This window comes from Oncorhynchus mykiss, chromosome 25, assembly GCF_013265735.2.
Source record: "Oncorhynchus mykiss isolate Arlee chromosome 25, USDA_OmykA_1.1, whole genome shotgun sequence".
NCBI classification, from domain to species: Eukaryota; Metazoa; Chordata; class Actinopteri; order Salmoniformes; family Salmonidae; genus Oncorhynchus; species Oncorhynchus mykiss.
The window spans coordinates 20166844-20188635 of NC_048589.1; the positions used below are offsets into that span (position 1 = coordinate 20166844).

Below are 21792 nucleotides of genomic sequence, written 5' to 3' on the forward strand. Positions count from 1 at the left end.
TGGTGCTTCAGAAACAGCTGGACACCCCCCTCACATGGAACACAGCAGCTATATTTACAAAAAAATACTCACTCACCTCCCGCACCTCCTGCTCTGGAGCCAAAACCTTGGTGAGGAGCTTCAAGTCAATCTCCCCATCCTAGGGAGAGGCATAGACCTTATGAGAACACCCTGAGTGTGCAGAAACATACTCCTCAGAGAGAGGGGATTGATATTGGATGCATCCTAAAATGATCTCCTTAAAAGGCAGGCTGGGAAATCTATTACAAAGAAAAATAAATTAGCAGTTGAAACCTGGCTGTGTGTGTGGGGCCCATATGAGATGTCTTACCAGGGTCTGGAAGGCAGAGTACTTCATGAGGTCATTGTCCAGATCTCTGTATGTCATTACCCGGTTCACCTGGATGCTGAGGAGAAGAACAAACACTAAGTAAACAAAAATCCTATAGTAGATGCGCTATACTAAATGTTGGCATGCTTTTCCTCATTAGAGGCTGTCTATTCAAATACAGTAGCCACTATCTGCATCAGTAAGATATCACCAGACCAATCGACAAACTGCATCATAGTACAGTACAACTTGCAAGTATCACTCTGTGAGACAGATAGATTCTCAGAAGTTTAGGGTAGTGCTTACAGGGCACGGAGAGTTCATAAAGGACAGAGAGATCAGGAGATGGGCGCCAAGTGGTAACCGCCTCAATTTGAAACCCAGCTGCTTATCTGTAGTTGGAATTAAGAGGAGGGCTCTGAAAGTGGCGAGGGCCTAGCAGTGCATGCCAGTCCTACTTACTGCACATTACACGCTACATTGCCCCCTCAATAAGTTCAATGTGGATATTATCTCGTACATAGAGCGGGCCCCAGCCTAATAACCCCCGCCGCTGTCATAGTCGTGCTACATAGCGGACACATGTCGGCGCATCTCTCACTGCCCTGTAAATCAAAGGGCCCCACTTGTAAGGGCCCCACTAACAGCCGTGCATAAATCACACCTTAACTGTTATTTCTGCATAACGGCCCAATATGCCAAGACACCTTCATTACCATGATGAGAGGAGGCAAGGTAACAGTCAAGACACCATCTAAGACCAGTGTATCTTTAACTCTCATTGATGTTCAAATGTAGGCCAGGTACTGTACATGGCTCTGAGGGTGGGCTGGGTCTGTAACCCTCCAGAGGTATCTGAACTCAGCTGTCAGGTCCTATCAGGTCACTTCAGAGAAGTGAACAGTTAAGCAGCCAGTGAGGGTGAGGAGGCATGTCTGTATTCACAAGACTGACCAACTGGATACACTTCAACTCTGAAAACAGAGTGATGGGATGCCATCTAGGAGTTTGAGTAACTGGAGTCAACTAAAAGGGAGGCTGGTGTTGTTTACAGTACCTTGGAGGAGCAGCAACTTGCATGGTAAGGTCTTCCTCTTGTACTTCATCAAGGTCTGGAATCACTGGTATATCTAAAACACAATATACATACAGAACATATCGATATCTCATCAATGTCACCTTCTCCCTTATTTAGTCATTCAATCTGTACATCTAACGTGTTAACTGAGAAACAATAGTGGTCAATCACATAAACTGGACATGGATTACAGAAACACTAATTTCAAAGATACAGTCTGCTTTGTGTTTAGTATGACAGTTTGTGTGTACGTGTGAGTGTCTCAGAGTAAATTGGCACCTGATTCATCCCCTCCCTCTCTCTCCCTACATCCTCCGTAGAGCTGCCCTGTCACAATAGCCAGGCGGCCATGAATATTCAGGAGGCCAGGCAGCAGGTCTTCCTGCTGCGAGAGGGGCGCTGGCCAGGGGCTCCCCGGAAAGCACCCCCCGCTACCCCAGCATTTGGGCCCTGTCAGCGCCGCCCACCCCCAGGACCCGCGGTGGCCGGCAGGCCGACCTCCGTGACCACTCTGCCACTCGGACCGGGGCGGCATCCAGCCATGTGCAAGAGTATTTGCTGGCGGGCCCATCTGTGTGGGGTCGGAAGTCACGGTGCGGCCTGGCAGGGGCTGCGGTGCCAGGAGCCGCCAGCCCGCTGCTCAAACAGTGGGAACTCGCTTTAATTGGCAAAACGCAACAGGACAGAGGATGGCTCCGCTCCCAAGAAGGACAGGGCAAACTTTCACAGCACATTTCAGATGGACTTTTGTTAGAGTGGGCGAAGGTGTGTGTGTGTGTGTGTGTGTGTGTGTGTGTGGGGAGGGGGGGGAGGGGGGCAGACAGACAGACTGTGAGGAAATAGGATGAATATTGAAATGTTGAAGACACTTAAATGCACCTGTATAATTCATATGAAATTAATACATGCATTATACTATGTTAGAAACAAACATTACAAAATAATAAATATTACATCATATTTGAGGGAAGGTACCTACTTCCACAACTGAAAACGATAAATTCATACTTGTGCAAACATCAAAGTCACAGAAATCTATCTAATCCTTGTCGCCATGTAACAACTCTAAATGAGCAACAAAAAAAACAGAGACAACTCATGTGCACTCAGAGGAGAGGTCTGATTTTCTGTTGTTTTGTCTCTTTTTTTAATACTGGTTTTGGTTGAAGGCAATTGAAAAGTGCAGCTACATTTCATTCTGACTTCCTACAGACAGACAGTGTGCTAGGTGTCAGTGGAGAGGCTGGGAGAGAGCAGGGGAGCGGGAGGGAGGGAGAGAGGGAGCAGGAATGTCAGTAATCTCTGAACACAGCGCTGCACCCTGAGGGGAAAGTCAATAGTGGAGCTAGATAGAGGCCAGGAGATGGGAGGCACGATCTGATGGGAGGAAATATCTGTAGATCTGTCACTATACCTTCAAAATACTTCAAAATACATACTTTCTTGGAGGGTTAGTCTACCATTCTCATATAACAGTTAAGCAAATATTTCAGCAATGACAAAAGAAAAAGTTAAGGAAGTTATATGTTCCTAGAATGAGCTAAATGAGCAAAACGATTAATGTTATGAAGGATTCTTCCGTTGAAGGAAACAGAAAATAACCCCAGCAAATCCCAGCAACTTTACACAGATAACAAACATCATCATCAGTTGATAACTAATTCCGTTCTCTTTTTTTAATTAAATAAAATTTAAAATGCCACACTCGTTTAGCCGCTGACAAGATTCATCTGTGTTTCTGATATCCAAATAAACGCAAGCGCGGGTATTTCATATTCATGAGGCCCCGGTGACACTTTGTCCTCTCATTTACAAAGCACAGTGTTCAGCAGAATCCATCCCCTCCGGACCCCCAATCAAATTTAATGGTCTTAGCGCAATGACATCAAAAAGCCGCGCTGTCCAGCTCTTTGCAAATAGCTTCCTGGGTTGTTTCCCCCCCCACTCTCTCAGCCAATAATGCACTATTAACACTATTCTATGAGAGTTCAACGTGAAACAGCAAGGGTTAGGTTCTCTATATGCAAACTCTCGAAACACTTTACTTGACACCCAGTGTCATAACACGTTATAATGTCATAACAGCTGACATAACCTGTCAAAATATGGTCATAACACAGTCATGACCCTTATACAGTACCGGTCAAAAGTTTGGACACACCTACTCATTCCAGGGCTTTTCTCTACTTTTACAATATTGTGGAATAATAGTGACGACAACTAAATGAATGAAATAACACATATGGAATCATCTAGTAAACAAACAAAAAAAAGTGTTAAACAAACCAAAATATATTTTCTATTTGAGATTATTCAAAGTAGCCACCCTTTGCCTTGATGACAGCTTTGCACACTCTTGGCATTCTCTCAACCAGCTTCATGAGGTAGGAACCTGGAATGCATTTCAATTAACACGTGTGCCTTGTCAAAAGTTAATTTGTCGAATTGGAGTTAATGAGTTTGAGCCAATCAGTTGTGTCGTGACATGGTAGGGGTGGTATAAAGAAGATAGCCCTACTTGGTTAAAGACCAAGTCCATATTACGGCAAGAACAGCTCAAATAAGCAAAGAGAAATGACAGTCCATCACTACTTTAAGACATGAAGGTCAGTCAAGCGCAGTCGCAAAAACCATCAAACTGGCTCTCATGAGGACTGCCACTGGAAATTAAGACCCAGTGTTACCTCTACTGCAGAGGATAAGTTCATTAGAGTTAACTGCACCTCAGAAATTGTAGCCCACAGAGTTCAAATTCACAGAGTTCAAGTAACAGACATCTCAACATCAACTGTTAAGAGGAGATTGCGTGAATCAGGCCTTCATGGTCAAATTTCCGCAAAGAAACCACCAATAAAGGACGCCAATAAGAAGAAGACCTACTTGCGCCAAGAGACACAAGCAATGGACATTAGACAGGTGGAAATCTGTCCTTTGGTCTGATGAGTCCAAATTTCAGAGTTTGGGTTCCAACCGCCGTGTCTTTGTGAGACGCAGAGTAGGTGAACGGATGTGTGGTTCCCACCATGAAGCATGGAGGAAGAGGTGTGATGGTGTATTGCTGGTGACACTGTTGGGTATTTATGTAGAATACAAGGCACACTTAACCAACATGGCTACCACAACATCCTGCAACAATACACCATCCCATCTGGTTTGCGCTTAGTGGGACTATTATTTGCTTTTCAATAGGACAAGGACCCAAAACACACCTCCCGGTTGTGTAAGGGCTATTTGATCAAGAAGGAGAGTGATGGAGTGTTGCATCAGATGACCTGGCCTCCACAATCACCCAACATCAACCCAATTGAGATGGTTTGGGATGAGTTGGACTGCAAAGTGAAGGAAAAGCAGCCAACAACTGCACAGTATACAGTTGAAGTCGGAAGTTTGCATACACCTTAGCCAAATATATTTAAACTCAGTTTTTCACAATTCCTGACATTTAATCATGGTAAGAATTCCATGTCTTCGGTCAGTTAGGATCACCACTTTTATTTTTAAGAATGTGAAATGTCAGAATAATAGTAGTGAGAATAATTTATTTCAGCTTTAATTTCTTTCATCACATTCCCAGTGGGTCAGACGTTTACATACACTCAATTAATATTTGGTAGCATTGCTTTTAAATTGTTTAACTTGGGTCAAAGTTTTCGGGTAGCCTTCCACAAGCTTCCCACAATAAGTTGGATGAATTTTGTCCCATTTCTCCCGACAGAGCTGGTGTAACGGAGTCAGGTTTGTAGGTCTCTTTGCTCGCACACGCTTTCTCAGTTATGCCCACACATTTTCTATGGGATTGAGGTCAGGGCTTTGTGATGGCAACTCCAATACCTTGACTTTGTTGTCCTTAAGCCATTTTGCCACAACTTTGGAATTATGCTTGGGGTCATTGTCCATTCGGAAGACCCATTTGCGACCAAGCTTTAACTTTCTGACTGATGTCTTGAGATGTTGCTTCAATATAGCCACATAATTTTCCTCCTCATGATGCCATGTGCACCAGTCCCTCTTGCAGCAAAGCACCCCCACAACATGATGCTGCCACCCCCATGCTTCACGATTGGGATGGTGTTCTTCGGCTTGCAAGCCTCCCCCTTTTCCCTCCAAACATAACGATGGTCATTATAGCCAAACAGTTCTATTTTTGTTTCATCAGACCAGAGGACATTTCTCCAAAAAGTATAATATTTGTCCCCATGTGCAGTTGCAAACCGTAGTCTGGCTTTTTTTTATGGCGGTTTTGCAGCAGTGGCTTCTTCCTTGCTTAGAGGCCTTTCAGGTTACGTCGATATAAGACTTATTTTACTGTGGATAAAGATACTTTTGTACCCGTTTCCTCCAGCATCTTCACAAGGTCCTTTGCTGTTGTTCTGGGATTGATTTGCACTTTTCGCACCAAAGTACGTTCATCTCTAGGAGACAAAACGCGTCTCCTTCCTGAGCGGTATGACAGCTGCCTGGTCCCATGGTGTTTATACTTGCATACTATTGTTTGTACAGTTGAACATGGTATCTTCAGGCATTTGGAAATTGCTCTCAAGGATGAACCAGACTTGTGGAGGTCCACAATTTTCTTTCTGAGGTCTTGGCTGATTTCTTTTGATTTTTGTCAAGTAAAGAGGCACTGCGTTTTAAGGTAGCCCTTGAAATACATCCACAGGTACACCTCTTAGCCTATCAGAAGCTTCTAAAGCCACGACATCATTTTCTGGAATTTTCCAAGCTGTTTAAAGGCACAGTCAACTTAGTATATTTAAACTTCTGACCCACTGGAATTCTGATACAGTGAATTATAATTGAAATAATCTGTCTGTAAACAATTGTTGGAAAAATTACTTGTGTGTCATTCACAAAGTAATTGTCCTAACTGACTTGCCAAAACTATAGTTTGTTAACAATACATTTGTGGAGTGGTTGAAAAACTAGTTTTAATGACATCTGACTTCAACTGTATGTGGGAACTCGTTCAAGACTGTTGGAAAAGCATTCCAGGTGAAGCTGGTTGAGAGAATGCCAAGAGTGTGCAAAGCTGTCATCAAGGCAAAGGGAGGCTACTTTGAAGAATCTAAAATATATTTTGATTTGTTTAACATTTTGTTGGTTACTACATGATTCCATATGTTATTTCATAGTTTTGTTGTCTTCACTATTATGCCACAATGTAGAAAATAGTAAAAATAAAGACAAATCCTTGAATGAGTAGGTGTGTCCAAACATTTGACTAGTACTGTATTTATACCTGTTGTTACATATATTGTATTATTTTATGGCTGGTAATGACACCTACATAAGAGTGTCAAAAACCACATATTTTCAAATGAGTTTTCCCTGCCAAGAAGTTTCCTTCCTTTCCTTTGTTGTTGTTGTATTTCATTATTTGTCATTTTTCTTCATATTTCAAATAACTTTTATGACACTGTCAAGAAGCATTATGACCATCATAATCATATACACCAGATAGGCCTATCACATACATGCTCTTATATCAGTCATCAGTCAAAAAGAGGGTGTCTTGTCCTGCTCCTGAAATCTGCTCCTAATCTATATATATAAAATGTACCATGTTCGATTATCATTGTAATTGCACACAGATTAATGTCAGACATGCGCCTACTACCCCAGTGCCGTGTTGCTGAAGACGGATGAATGCAGGATAATATATATATATATATATATATAACATACTGTTGGCTATGGTGTAAAGGATTGTTTTGCCTTGTGTGGTAGGTTTTGTGGGTTTTGACACTCTTATATAGGTGTCATAACCAGCCATAAAATAACTACAGTGGTAACTTGTGTGGGTTTTGACACTATTGTGTAAGTGTCATAAATCCAGCCATAAAATAAAGCAATATATGCCAAACAGGTCTAAATATGTGTCAAGACAGTGTTATGACCATATTATAATAGGTTATGACAAATTGTCAGCCGTTATGACAAATTATGACATAGTTATGATCGTGTCATAACGTGTTATGATGCTGGGTGTCAAGTAAAGTGTTACCCAAACTCTATTACTAAGTGAAAAAAAAGTAAAACATTTTAAAATGAGCTTCAAATTCAACCTATTACTGGATGTCAAGAGAGTATAAATAGGAGCTGCAAACAAGCTGCCGTTTTTCTTTCTGAAGGAAAGGGCAACGCCATCAGAAAGAGACGTCTGTTCCCAGCACTGCTGGCACACATTACCTGATACATATCCTCCATTCCCCATTGCAGCCTGGACATCTATCAAGGTTGCTTTGTCTGGCGGCGACTGGGCCAAGCCTATCCTTATTACACGGTCACGGCGAGTTTCCTCGCTGAAGCATGTAAATATCAAAAGGGGATAATTTGCTGTGAATGTAGACATACTCCCAGCAGGCATGCCGCAGTCAGCGACTTTGGGGACACCTCCACACATCACCAGGCAGGGCTGCTATAATCTAAGCAGGGAGGCTATGGGATGATTACCTAGGCACGGACTACATTTAAAAAGCTTATGGGACAATATTCAGCAGATCACTGACAGAGAGAGAGAGAGACGGAGACAGAAAAGAAACAGATTGAGAACAGATTAGTGTGTTTGTAATGGCAGTTCTTTGCAATGAGACTGGCAGGGGACTGTAAGGCAGCCAAGGGGGAGAGGGGGAAAGGGCTAGCCCTCTCTCTCTCTCTGCTTCTAGCCAGTGGACATAAGGGATAGGGTAGGGGACATAATCAAGATCGGAGGGGCTATCTCACTAACCCTCAGCACTGCAATTTCCACTGCCCCAGCCGCCGGCACTGTATTAAGAGGTGGCCCTCCACTGAGGAAGTTTCTTTCCAGCTGCATTTGCTGGGTAAGAACGGTACCACTGGGGTCTCCACACAACTGACCCTTTCAGCTAGGGTGTGTGTAAGCATGTGTGTGTGTGTGTGAATGTGATTATGACAGTGTGTGTGTGTTCTTGTGAGCAACTTAAAAGCATTGTCAAAAACATTTATTACCATTTGTTATAATCGTAAAAAAAACAAAACAGAAGAACAATGAAAAATTAAAAAGGCTTTGTAAAAACAAAGTGGCCATAAAACTAAAAGAAGATGTCAAATGTTTACATTATTTAGTAAATCTAATTCCAGTAATGAAGTTCATAACATCTAAACCTACAACATCCTACAACAATGTGCAAATACACTTTATTAGGATTCTAAGCACATACAGTGCATTCGGAAAGTATTCAGACCCCTTGACTTTATCCACATTTTGTTACGTTACAGCCTTAATCTAAAATGGATTAAATTCACATTTTTCCTCATCTACACACAATCCCACATAATGTCAAAAACACGTTTTTAGAAATGTTTGCAAATGTATTACAAATAAAAACAAAAATACCTTATTTACAGAAGTATTCAGACCCTTTGCTATGAGACTGGAAATTGAGCTCAAGTGCATCCTGTTTCCATGATCATCCTTGAGGTGTTTCTACAACTTGATGGGAGTCCAACTGTGGTAAATTCAATTGATTAGACATGATTTTGAAAAGGCACACACCAGTCTATATAAGGTCCCACAGTTGACAGTGCATGTCAGAGCAAAAACCAAGCCATGCGGTCGAAAGAATTGTCCGTAGAGCTCCGAAACAGGATTGTTTTGAGGCACAGAAGGGTACCAAAACATTTCTGCAGCATTGAAGGTCCCCAACAACACAGTGACCTCCATCATTCTTAAATGGGAGAAGTTTGGAACCCCCGAGACTCTTCCTAGAGCTGGCCGCCCGGCCAAACTGAGCAATCGGGGGAGAAAGGCCATGGTCAGGGAGGTGACCAAGAACACAACGGTCACTCTGACAGAGCTCCAGAGTTATTCTGTGGAGATGGGAGAACCTTCCAGAAGGACAACCATCTCTGCACCACTCCACCAATCAGGCCTTTATGGCAGAGTGGCCAGACGGAAGCTACTCCTCAGTAAAAGGCATGACAGCCCCCTTGGAGTTTGCCAAAAGGCACTTAAAGACTCTGACCATGAAAAACAAGATTCTCTGGTTTGATGAAACCAAGATTGAACTCTTTGGCCTGAATGCCAAGCATCACGTCTGGAGGAAACCTGGCACCATCCCTAAGGTGAAGCATGGAGGTGGCAGCATCATACTGTGGGGATGTTTTTCAGCGGCAGGGACTTGGAGACTAGTCAGGATTGAGGGAAAGATGAACGGAGCAAAGTACAGAGAGATCCTTGATAAAGCCCTGCTCCAGAGCCCTGAAGACCTCCGACTGGTACACAGCCAAGACAATGCAGGAGTGGCTTCGGAATAAGTCTCTGAATGTCCTTGAGTGACCCAGCCAGAGCCCAGACTTGAACCCTATTGAACATCTCTGGAGTGACCTGAAAATAGACGTGCAGCTATGCTCCCCATCCAACCTGAAAGAGCTTGAGAGGATTTGCAGAGAATGGGAGAAACTCCCCAAATACAGGTGTGCCAAGCGTGTAGCGTCATACCTAAGAAGACTCGAGGCTGTAATTGCTGCCAAAGTTGCTTCAACAAAGTACTGAGTAAAGGGTCTGAATACTTATGTAAATGTTTTTTTTTTTTTTTTTTTTGAAATACATCTGCAAAAACTTCTACAAACCTGCTTTTGCTTCGTCATTATGGGGTATTGGGTGTAGATTGATGAGGGAAAAAAATATATAATCCATTTTAGAATAAAAGGCTGTAATGTAACAAAATGAGGAAAAAGTCAAGGGGTTAGAATACTTTCTGAATGCACTGTAAATCCACAGAAGAGGGCTATAATGGTGGGTAGGTGTTTCATTAAGTATGAGAGTAGTAACTACAGCCACAGAAACAGTGCTTCTGTTCCTCATTAAGATGTCAGTTTAATACGTCAAAGAAAACCTCCTTATACAACGCCATCTAGCCCGGCCATTGGCATGTATATAATATAACTTCTTAAATAATCAGGGGCTCACCACTCCTATCTTTGCTAAGGCAATTTCACCCTTATTTCCCCTGGTGCTTTGCTCCGAAAAATGGAACAATTATCCCAGGCCGTGCTTTGTTGAAATGTCTACTCTGAAATTGTTTGTGATGCGGAGAACCAGGCCCTGAGGTGACCAAGTCAGAGGCTAGCATTGAGCGTTCCCCGCTGGTTCAATGCTCTGAAGCACCTGCCCCAACATGTAGATGTATGTGTGTGTGTGTGTGTGTGTGTGTGTGTGTGTGTGTGTGTGTGTGTGTGTGTGTGTGTGTGTGTGTGTGAGTGAGTGAGTGAGTGAGTGAGTGAGTGAGTGAGAGAGAGAAGACGTGTGTGTGTGTGTGAGAGAGAGGAGAAGACGTGTGTGTGTGTGTGAGAGAGAGAGAGGGAGAAGACGTGTGTGTGTGTGTGTGTGTAACGCTCAAAGGGAAGAGACACTTAAATCCTGCTTCAGCCACTGAATAGGATAATTCATTTAGTGAATACTGTATTTGAGGTCTGTTATGGACTGTGTATGATGTGATTTTATGAGGGGATAACCAGTGATCAGCTACAGTTCTCTAAACGTATCAAATTAACATATTCACCTGTCACTTTCATCTAAACGATTGTGTTCTCTGGTAAGTTTTGGGTGTCTCACAGTAGGTGGTCAGAAGCAGATGCGCTACAGAGGATTCCTCACTAGCACTGAGAACAAATATGTTGGGACTGTTAAAGAAAGCGATAAGACGAGAGGCAGCTTATCTGCTCTATTTTGGATGAATGTGCTGTGGAGGGACTGGAGGACTCAGCTCTGCCCGCCAGAAGAGACGCGGGACTGGGATACAAGGGTGCTCTCACCTCCTTCATCATCCGAGCCCTGGGGGGTTTGTGGTCGAAGGCGTCGGCTGCAGAAACAGGAAGTGGGAGAGTATGAATTATTGAAGGCTTTCAGTGGTGAGGTCATCACAGGGAGCCAGACTTAGACTGGGCTGTTGTGCTTTGATGATGGGCCGGTTTCTGTGGGCTGAGTGAGGCTCTAGATCAGCCTGATAGGAGGTTTGCTCTGCCTCTGTCTGTCTGCTGCAGACTGACTGGGACTGTTTCTACAATACAGCAGCAGACACCGCCTAAAGGCTCAACAGACACAGCAGCATCAGTGGGACTGCCTGGCTGATTGTCTCTGTGAGCAGCCCAGGGCTTCAGTGAACTCAACAGTATCCCTCTAAGAATGAATCAAAAACACAACGGAGGCAGCAAATAAATGGAACTGAGATGGGCTGGTGGTGAAAAGAACATAGATCAAAGGACTATTTTGTAGCGCTGCCTGTGTTTCTTTCAAAGCCTGTGTCTCAACACTGCTATTCAAGCATGGGCCTCCAGCCGTGATGAGTAAAACACACCATGTCCTCTAGTCTCCTTCCATCTCACTACTGTCTATTCAAGGCCTAATATGCAAGTTGGCAACATGGAAGAACTAAAATAACAGGCTAACTTGGCTCCCAACAACAATAAAAGTGATGACAACTCAGTCACGCTGGATTTTAATCATGTTAAGTGATTGTTCTTGGAAGGCGAGGATTAGTTGCAACCAAGTACAGCAATTTCCAAATCAGAGCATCGGGCACAAACATTTAAATTGGTCCAATTTCGATTCCTGTATTTTTTTTAACCAAATAGTTCTTTAATTTAATCAACAACTGAGGGAAATATTTCAGAGTGAAAAGACGAGACTAAGTGAACTTACTCTTCCACGTCCTCCACCATGGCAGGCCTTCTTCCAGACCTACGGAACAGTGAACATAATTGATAGATTATACAACAAAGGAACACAGACAAAATGCTTTTGTGCCACATAAATAAAACGACTAAAATCTATTCAATTTTAACAGACAAACCAATGACCAATTAGCTTATTGATTCTATTGATATTTGAAAGCTTAATCTTAAACCACTAATGGTTTCTGATGTAGGCTAGTTGCTCGGTCAGATTTGAGCCTCCTAAGGCTTAGGTGAGGGAATGGCAACTGGCAGCCCCCCTTTTGTAGGCCCGTGGATCAATTTCCCAAAAATGAAAATAGAAACAGAGTCAGAATCTTAGCCTAGGCAGATACAGGCTCCAAAGGCACAACTTTCCTCCTTAACTCGTTTTAGTGGCAACACCTCGCGAAAAAAACGAGGAAAATACGTGTACTGTCTTAATAATAAAACTATTTTGGGATTTTCAGACAATTATGCCTTCGCAGCCTGAATGGAGGTTGCTTTATATGTATGAGCCGGTCCATGGGGGACATGAGTGTATTACCAGGAATGCAAATCAAATTTCACTTAGGGCTACTAAAAGGCTAGAGCTCTGACTGCATGTATAAGTATGGATGTGGGTACGCAGCCCCGCGAGCCACTGCATCCCCTCATGATGAATTCAGATTTTTTTGGTGTCCCCAACCCCCATCAAAGTTGCCCATCCCTGTCCTAGGTTGTATTCTCTGTTTCTCCTCTTCTCTGTTGTTCCTCCCCTGCTGGACCACGGGGCTATTTTCAGACACCTCTCCATTTACACAGCCCAGCTTGACTGCATGCCACGCCCTACACACACTGACAGAATCCCTGTCTTTTCACACATTCTCACCTCAACACACTATTCTTGGCATAACACTGTTTCACACCAGGGTTAGGGGAGATAATATTACACAAAACAGGGCTACTGTCAAATAAAGGTATCCTCACTACAAGCAGCATTAGAAAGGAAAATCAAGACTTAAAATCTTAACATTTTAGACCAAGGCAGTCTGTGAATTTTTGGCTATGAAGACAACTTTTTACAAAGTTACTTTTACATAAGAGTGTTTCTAGATAATGTTTTGGAGGAGATACACGGTACCGGCAGGTTCTACTGGTACAGGAGTGCCCCCTACTGGTTTTGAAGAAAACAGATACTGTAATTTTCTCTGGACTGAAAACAGCTTTTTAAGGCAAGAGAATGTTGCCCTACAAATATATTTCTTATTATTCCTTACTAATGTGTATCAATAACCTAAATAAAAAAATTGAAATTACATTATATATGTTTATAAATTGTACTTCATGAATAATCCATTCACTAATCTCTGGAGGCTCCCCGCTCTACAATAGATCAGCATATTCTCTGGGGTTGAAGCCAAAACAGGGCCATAGGAGTGTTAAGGGCTCCTCCGTCGAGAAGCAGGAGACCAGTGGTGTAGATGGCAGACACTGGCCAGGGTCCAGACAGAGCTCAGGGGAGACAGAGACAAAGCGGACATGCCCCCCGAGCCAACCCCCTGGCCTTAGGGCCTCGTCTGGAGGGGAGCGGAAGCAGAGCCTCACACATGGTCCTCATCCACCCTCTAGTCCACACAACAACCAGCTACGGTAGGGACACTTCACTGCTGTGGGACCTGATCTCTGCTGTATTATGTATGTTTATTTAGTCTTCATTAGTAAAGGCTATACATTATGTTTATTTAGCCTTCATTTATAAAGGCTATACACTATTTATACTTATAGCCTTTATTTATACAGCCTTTATTGATCTTTTTGTTGAGACAAATAAAATAAAGAAATACTTCAGTCTGACCCCACCTTAACCCACCATGTCTATCCTGATAACAATAGCAACAGAAGCATCGTGATCAGCTATGGAGTCTGATGGTCAAAGAGAGATCAGAGAGGGAGCCCACCTTGCTGCCCTTGGACTGTGTCCTGGGCTGGTGACGCTTAAGACACATTACAGGCCCCTTGATTAAGACTCATGTAGACTGAAGCGATAGACATGGTAAAACTGTCTGGAAAAAGTTGTTAGGGATAAAATATATTGTGACAACCCGGCTTCAAAAGGTTCATCAATAAACTGACAGATCATTTAGTGTCAATTAGGAGTGATAGATCGACAAATCCTGGGATTTCTGGGCTGGGATTAGTGGGAGGAGGTGATTGAGCACAAGGGTTGACATTGAAGGGAAAAGTCCTTGCCGGTTCCAGGGGGGCCCATTACTTACTTTGTTTCAGAGAGGATCAATGCACGTGAGAAACTCTTAACACCTCTGGTATTCCAATCTCTCTGAACGCAGGAATCAAGACGAGTTACGCTAACGCAAGGACGAGACACTCTGACCTTCCCAGAGTGAGAAAGATATATTTAGTTTGCTGTTGTCTTTACTGGCTCTGCAAATAAATAATAACTATGCAAATAAACCCAGTTAAACCAGCTTGTTCACTTCAATGTATAGATTCATGCATCTCCCCGGCTCTCCTCCCCACAGAGACTGGAGTAGAGTGGTGGATGGAGCCATCTGGAAGAGTGCAGAGCCAGTTCCACAGTTTGACTACAGTCACACTGACGGCACATAGGGAGAAGCACAGTAACGAGCGAGGGGTAGTGCCTTTTCAGTCCTATAGTTGGCCCCCCTTTTCAAATCATAAAAAATGGACAGTTAAGAGGAATATGTTACTTAATGTAGAGACAAATAACTATGCATATTTTTTGGTCATAAAGTTAATTTACGAAAATCTAGCTAACATTAGCCAACTCGCTCTACATTTAGCTTGCTATATGGGCGTTTGACATTTGCATGAATTTAATGTTTTAGGGACTTCTGAGCAAACCAGCAAACCAGTGCTGTCATCTGTGAAAACCAGCAGATGTACTGTACATAATCTACCTAGAAAGCATTTACTGCAAATTGAATGAACAATATTGTCAGGTTGCCTAGCTGTAATCACTTGTCAATGTTTTTTTACTGTAGTAAGTAACGTAACGTTAGTGTTAGAGATTGAAGATATTTGCCATAGCAGGTACATAGCAGTAGCTAACTCTTTTCTATCTTGTTGTGTAGTGGAGGATAAAAAGACCTGTATGATATGGATGTGTAACCATCTGTGTAAAACGTTTGGTATAAATATTAGTTAGAACAGTGGTTTTAATTGTTCTAGAATGCTTCCACTGGTAATGACTAAGTGAAGCAAATGCAACTGTTACATGCCAAACTGTTATGGAAGTCCTGCTTCAGTACTACTCCACATTGAACCACAGCCAGAAGATGGGTACATTACGAGCACATTGTTGTTCTGCTACTCTCAGATGGCGCTCATATGATAAATAGTAAGTACGCATTTGCTGCATCAGAAATATAAGGAGAGCTGTTACTGCCGCCAGTACGGCCATTGTGAAAAACACAAGGCTCGTCGCCAATGAATTGCGTGGTATCCGTTGGCAGTTTCTGTTGTGAGCGAGTGATGTACTGTTATCCCAGTCCCTAGGCCTAATTTACAGTGCCTTGCGAAAGTATTCGGCCCCCTTGAACTTTGCGACCTTTTGCCACATTTAAGGCTTCAAACATAAAGATATAAAACTGTATTTTTTTGTGAAGAATCAACAACAAGTGGGACACAATCATGAAGTGGAACGACATTTATTGGATATTTCAAACTTTTTTAACAAATCAAAAACTGAAAAATTGGGCGTGCAAAATTATTCAGCCCCTTTACTTTCAGTGCAGCAAACTCTCTCCAGAAGTTCAGTGAGGATCTCTGAATGATCCAATGTTGACCTAAATGACTAATGATGATAAATACAATCCACCTGTGTGTAATCAAGTCTCCGTATAAATGCACCTACACTGTGATAGTCTCAGAGGTCCGTCAAAAGCGCAGAGAGCATCAGGAAGAACAAGGAACACACCAGGCAGGTCCGAGATACTGTTGTGAAGAAGTTTAAAGCCGGATTTGGATACAAAAAGATTTCCCAAGCTTTAAACATCCCAAGTAGCACTGTGCAAGCGATAATATTGAAATGGAAGGAGTATCAGACCACTGCAAATCTACCAAGACCTGGCCGTCCCTCTAAACTTTCAGCTCATACAAGGAGAAGACTGATCAGAGATGCAGCCAAGAGGCCCATGATCACTCTGGATGAACTGCAGAGATCTACAGCTGAGGTGGGAGACTCTGTCCATAGGACAACAATCAGTCGTATATTGCACAAATCTGGCCTTTATGGAAGAGTGGCAAGAAGAAAGCCATTTCTTAAAGATATCCATAAAAAGTGTCGTTTAAAGTTTGCCACAAGCCACCTGGGAGACACACCAAACATGTGGAAGAAGGTTCTCTGGTCAGATGAAACCAAAATTGAACTTTTTGGCAACAATGCAAAACATTATGTTTGGCGTAAAAGCAACACAGCTCATCACCCTGAACACACCATCCCCACTGTCAAACATGGTGGTGGCAGCATCATGGTTTGGGCCTGCTTTTCTTCAGCAGGGACAGGGAAGATGGTTAAAATTGATGGGAAGATGGATGGAGCCAAATACAGGACCATTCTGGAAGAAAATCTGATGGAGTCTGCAAAAGATCTGAGACTGGGACGGAGATTTGTCTTCCAACAAGACAATGATCCAAAACATAAAGCAAAATCTACAATGGAATGGTTCAAAAATAAACATATCCAGGTGTTAGAATGGCCAAGTCAAAGTCCAGACCTGAATCCAATCGAGAATCTGTGGAAAGAACTGAAAACTGCTGTTCACAAATGCTCTCCATCCAACCTCACTGAGCTCGAGCTGTTTTGCAAGGAGGAATGGGAAAAAATGTCAGTCTCTCGATGTGCAAAACTGATAGAGACATACCCCAAGCGACTTACAGCTGTAATTGCAGCAAAAGGTGGCGCTACAAAGTATTAACTTAAGGGGGCTGAATAATTTTGCACGCCCAATTTTTCAGTTTTTGATTTGTTAAAAAAGTTTGAAATATCCAATAAATGCCGTTCCACTTCATGATTGCGTCCCACTTGTTGTTGATTCTTCACAAAAAAATACAGTTTTATATCTTTATGTTTGAAGCCTGAAATGTGGCAAAAGGTCGCAAAAGTTCAAGGGGGCTGAATACTTTCGCAAGGCACTGTAGCTCTCCCTACCACTAGCTGCTCCGGTTGAGTGCCACTCTCCCACTGAGGAACACTTGAAAATGAGGGGGAGGGCTAAGGGAAGGCACTGGGATGGAGCCTAAATGTGTTGTTTTAGGGAGTAATTATTTTGTTCAATACATTCCATGTGTTTGTAGTTGGAAATAATCATACATGTGCCTTTAAAAGCGAGCATGCATTGGTTAGACAGCCATTGTAAGAGGTGATAAAGTGGCCAACCCTGTGATGAAGTGGATAACTGACTAACAGTGCCCTCCTGTGGCTGATACATGAACCATGTCAATTGCCACCTCCCTCTCAGCTGAAGAAGATTTGTGGGGTTCACTACTCAGATAGGCTCCCTTCAGAGCGCAAAGTAGAAAAAAATATGCATTGATAAATAACCTATTCTCTGTTTCAGCATGAGAGATCATTAGTAACAAAAAAACATTGCTCCCAATCTCAAACGCATGCCAGAGACACATTCTGGAGACTGAGGTGGAGTTACCCAGTCTACAGGCTGGAGGTGAGTAGATCGAAGGAGATACTCACTTGGCTGATCCAGATCCAGAAGTCTCCTCAGCCCAGCCGCCCTGCCTGCGGGCTGGTTTAGGAGGGGGTACCTGAGGTTAGAGAGATCCTTAATGACAGGCATAACAGACAACTTCTTTAAACTATTAGGCTAAATTCTACACTTCGGCTGAAAACATACAGAAGGAGGAAAAGGGGTCCAAAATAGTCTTTCACATGGTCTCTAAATCCATGTGAAATTATGCTTTCTGTCAAGCTTAATCAGAAAAATAAAGTAAAAGGAAAGTTCCAAAACTGAGCAGACCCTGATACATTTTGAGACAACTGCCCCTGGAACTGTATTCTGGAGCTGTAGGCTAGTACAACAGACCAAGTAACCCTTGGTATCCCATATCACTGAGGAGAGACTATTTTATCTAAGAGATCTTTTCAAATTACCATAGGAACTATGTCATAACCCCTAAAAGTTCCAGAATGGGGTGAAAATGGCAGTATTATTGGTCAGCGTGAAATTCACACCACTCTAATTGAGTCTTTGCTAAACCCCGCCCCAGGATTTTGGGCAACCAATGGATAGCAACTGTTTTTGAGTCCGACAACTCAGACAAGCTCATGTTTGAAACGCATGAAAGCCAGTGAGGGCAGTGGGAAAAAAAACAAGTTTTCTTTAAAAAAAAAAATTTGTTTAAAATGGCTAAATAATATTGCACCTGGGGTACTTGCCACTGTAATTCCTGAAATACAGAGCCAGTTGCAGTATTTTTCAAATAACTAGCTAGCTCTCAGTCTCATTCTTTGACCGCCAAATGTTGCTAACGCTAGCTAGCCCCTTAATATAAAGTTCTCTCGAAATGTGCAGTACCGGTCAAAAGTTTGGACACACCTACTCATTCAAGGGTTTTTCTTTATTTTTTCTATATCGTAGAATAATAGTGAAGACATCAAAATTATGAAATAACACATATGGAATCATGTAGTAAGCAAAAAAAGTGTTAAATCAAAATATATTTTATATTTCAGATTCTTCAAAGTAGCCACCCTTTGCCCTGATGACAGCTTTGCTCACTCTTGGCATTCACTCAACCAGCTTCATGAGGTAGTCACCTGGAATGCATTTCAATTAACAGGTGTGCCTTGTTAAACGTTAATTTGTGCAATTTGTTTCCTTCTTAATGTGTTTGAGTCAATCAGTTGTGTTGTGAAAAGGTAGGGGTGGTATACAGAAGTTAGCCCAATTTGGTAAAAGACCAAGTCCATATTATGGCAAGAACAGCTCAAATAAGCAAAGAGAAACGACAGTCCATCATTACTTTAAGACATGAAGGTCAGTCAATACGGAAAATTTCAAGAACTTTGAAAGTTTATTCAAATGCTTTTGCAAAAACCATCAACTGCTATGATGAAACTAGTTCTCATGAGGACCGCTACAGGAAAGTAAGACCCAGAGTTACCTCTGCTGCAAAGGATAAGTTCATTAGAGTTAAGTGCAGCTCAGATTGCAGCCCAAATAAATGCTTCACAGAGTTCAGAAGACCTGGCCTCCACAATCACCCAACGCCAACCTAATTGAGGTGGTTTGGGATGAGTTGGACTGGAGAGTGAAGGAAAAGCAGCCAACAAGTGCTCAGTATATGTGGGAACTCCTTCAAGACTGTTGGAAAAGCATTCCAGGTGAAACTGGTTGAGAGAATGCCAAGAGTGTGCAAAGCTGTCATCAAGGAAAAGGGTGGCTACTTTGAAGAATCTAAAATATGAAATATATTTTCGATTTGTTTAACACTTTTTTGGTTACTACATGATTCCATGTGTGTTATTTCATAGTTTTGATGTCTTCACTATTATTCTGTAGAACGTAGAAAATATTACAAATAAAGAAAAACCCTTGAATGCGCTGGTATCCAAACTTAGCTTAGCTTAATCGGCTATATTAGGAATATAACTCATCTGCTGTCAACATCAGCAAACGATTGGCTCCAAAAGTGGTTTGTAGCTTTAACTGCATGCACAGTGCATTCAGAGCCATTAAGAGGTTAGCCACACTACAATGACAGTCCACCACAACATACCCAAGATGTTCCTGATTAGCCAAGAGTAGTCTGTTATTAATTTAATTGTGTATTAAAAACAGAGTTTGAAATCATTGTGAGCGGATTTCGCCAGTGGTTAGAAGGGGGAATTAGGCTTCCCGGAAAAATGTTGTCCAAGGTTGCAACAGTAACCAAGGGGGGTGGGGCATAGAGAAGGGTCAATTGGAATAAATGGCAGACGCGTAATCCTGATTTTATATGGGAAAATAAAAGTAAGAAATTGTGTAATAGAATTAGTCAACCTAAAATATTATCATACAATTCTAAATAGTTTATACAGGTTTTATACATGTTCTGTATAAATAGCATCTAAAATATATGTGAACAGGCCATAAATGTCTCAATTTTTGTTTTCTTGGAAAGCTGTGAGTGCTATTATATGATACAATATCAGTACTTGTTGCATCATCAACTGATTTCAGCCAGTGATTGACTGCATTGTTTTAATGGAATGTTGGCATATAGGCAGTAGATTTTAAAACTTAATGGAACCATTCCTCTAAAACTGACTGGCTAGGTAGCTAACAAACATTCTTCAAAGTCATTATTTTGCACAATATCTTATCACAGCACTGGCAAACCATGGTTTACCAACTCCCTGACCAAAATGGCTGACCTTTATACCATCATAAGAAGGTTCATTGCCATTCTAGTATTCTAATTCTATATTTGATCAGTGTTCTGTCATTTGTATTATGCACTATACCAAGCTGCAGATAGATGCATGTTTCTGGCAAAGATCACATGCCTTCTCACTAAGCCCACATACAAAATACTTAGGAATGGCATGCACAACATCTTGCCGTCTGTATGCAAACCATTGTGATGCTTATTATGGTTTTAACTCCTGTCCAATAATAGAGCCTGAACATATGGAGCAGAGTGTGGGAACTGCCACACAGAGGACAGCCCGGGTGGACTGCGAGTCTGACCTAAAATAGCTTCACATGAAAAAAATGACCCTCTCCCTCTCATTCTTTGATTCTGAAAATAGTACTGAAAATAGTGAATTGAATTTGGATTGTGGTCCTGAGACCGGGGCCCGGGGAGCTGGGGACCAGCACTTGAATGAATGAATTCCTCAGAGCACACAAGGGTAGGCAGCAGACAAATGAATTTGGAAAAAAAGGACAACATTCTCATTACCAAATTGGGTCTGCAAAGGACATATTGGTCAGGAGGAATTTCTTACTTTCGACATGAAAGAGGAAAACATCTTTCATGGCTGGTTCCTTCAGTAAACCCATTTATAAATGTGAATGTCAGCGTCTACAGAGGAAGGGGAGGCTGGCTGATGGTATTAAGCTGGGAGGTTGAGGCTGAACAAGTAATTTCATGCAAAAAGTAAAGAAAAAATATTTCAACAAGAACAAGGGAGGATAAATGAATGACAAATGTGGCAACTTATTAACAGTATTAAATTACTCTGGGTAAATCCTGCTTTTACAGTTTGCTACCAAAAAGAACACTCAGAGCGCTCTATGTAATTAGGAATTAATGAGGATAAATACTGATGACAAAGACGATACAAAAGCAGTTGATCTTTGAAGATGAAGACCTATCTTTAGCTTATGATGAGTTATTTGAACATGAAAAATAACTAAACTCAGCAAAAAATATATATAATTTTGAAAGCACTTATGCCTGTAATCATTTTCTATGTGACTGCAAGATGAGGGTCCAGGAGCAAGTGCAGATTAGTACACGGCGCTGAACAAACTTCAGACTAACTCAAATCTATCCTCTCTCTTCATGACAGCCGAAGACATAGAACGGACAACGATGTACCAAAGCAAATAGCCTAGGCCAATTCAAAAAGAACATACAGTGCCTTGCGAAAGTAGTCGGCCCCCTTGAACTTTGCGACCTTTTGCCACATTTCAGGCTTCAAACATAAAGATATAAAACTGTATTTTTTTGTGAAGAATCA

At 42.0% G+C, this 21792-nt stretch overlaps 1 protein-coding gene across 2 annotated transcripts in view; it reads right to left on the reverse strand.

Moving 5' to 3' along the window:
• LOC110505544 (intraflagellar transport protein 43 homolog A) overlaps positions 1–21792 on the reverse strand; it is a 33311-nt gene that overhangs the window by 1676 nt on the left and 9843 nt on the right. The window contains exons 3-8 of one of the 2 annotated variants that reach the window (XM_021584838.2): positions 17797–17867; positions 12073–12111; positions 11187–11233; positions 1389–1461; positions 332–407; positions 77–139 (exon numbers count right to left, since the gene is read on the reverse strand). In XM_021584838.2, the coding sequence (XP_021440513.1) occupies positions 77–139; positions 332–407; positions 1389–1461; positions 11187–11233; positions 12073–12111; positions 17797–17867 (369 nt within the window). Of the gene's footprint in view, positions 1–72; positions 140–331; positions 408–1388; positions 1462–11186; positions 11234–12072; positions 12112–17796; positions 17868–21792 lie in introns of both variants that reach the window. The other variant, XM_021584837.2, reaches the window with a different exon arrangement.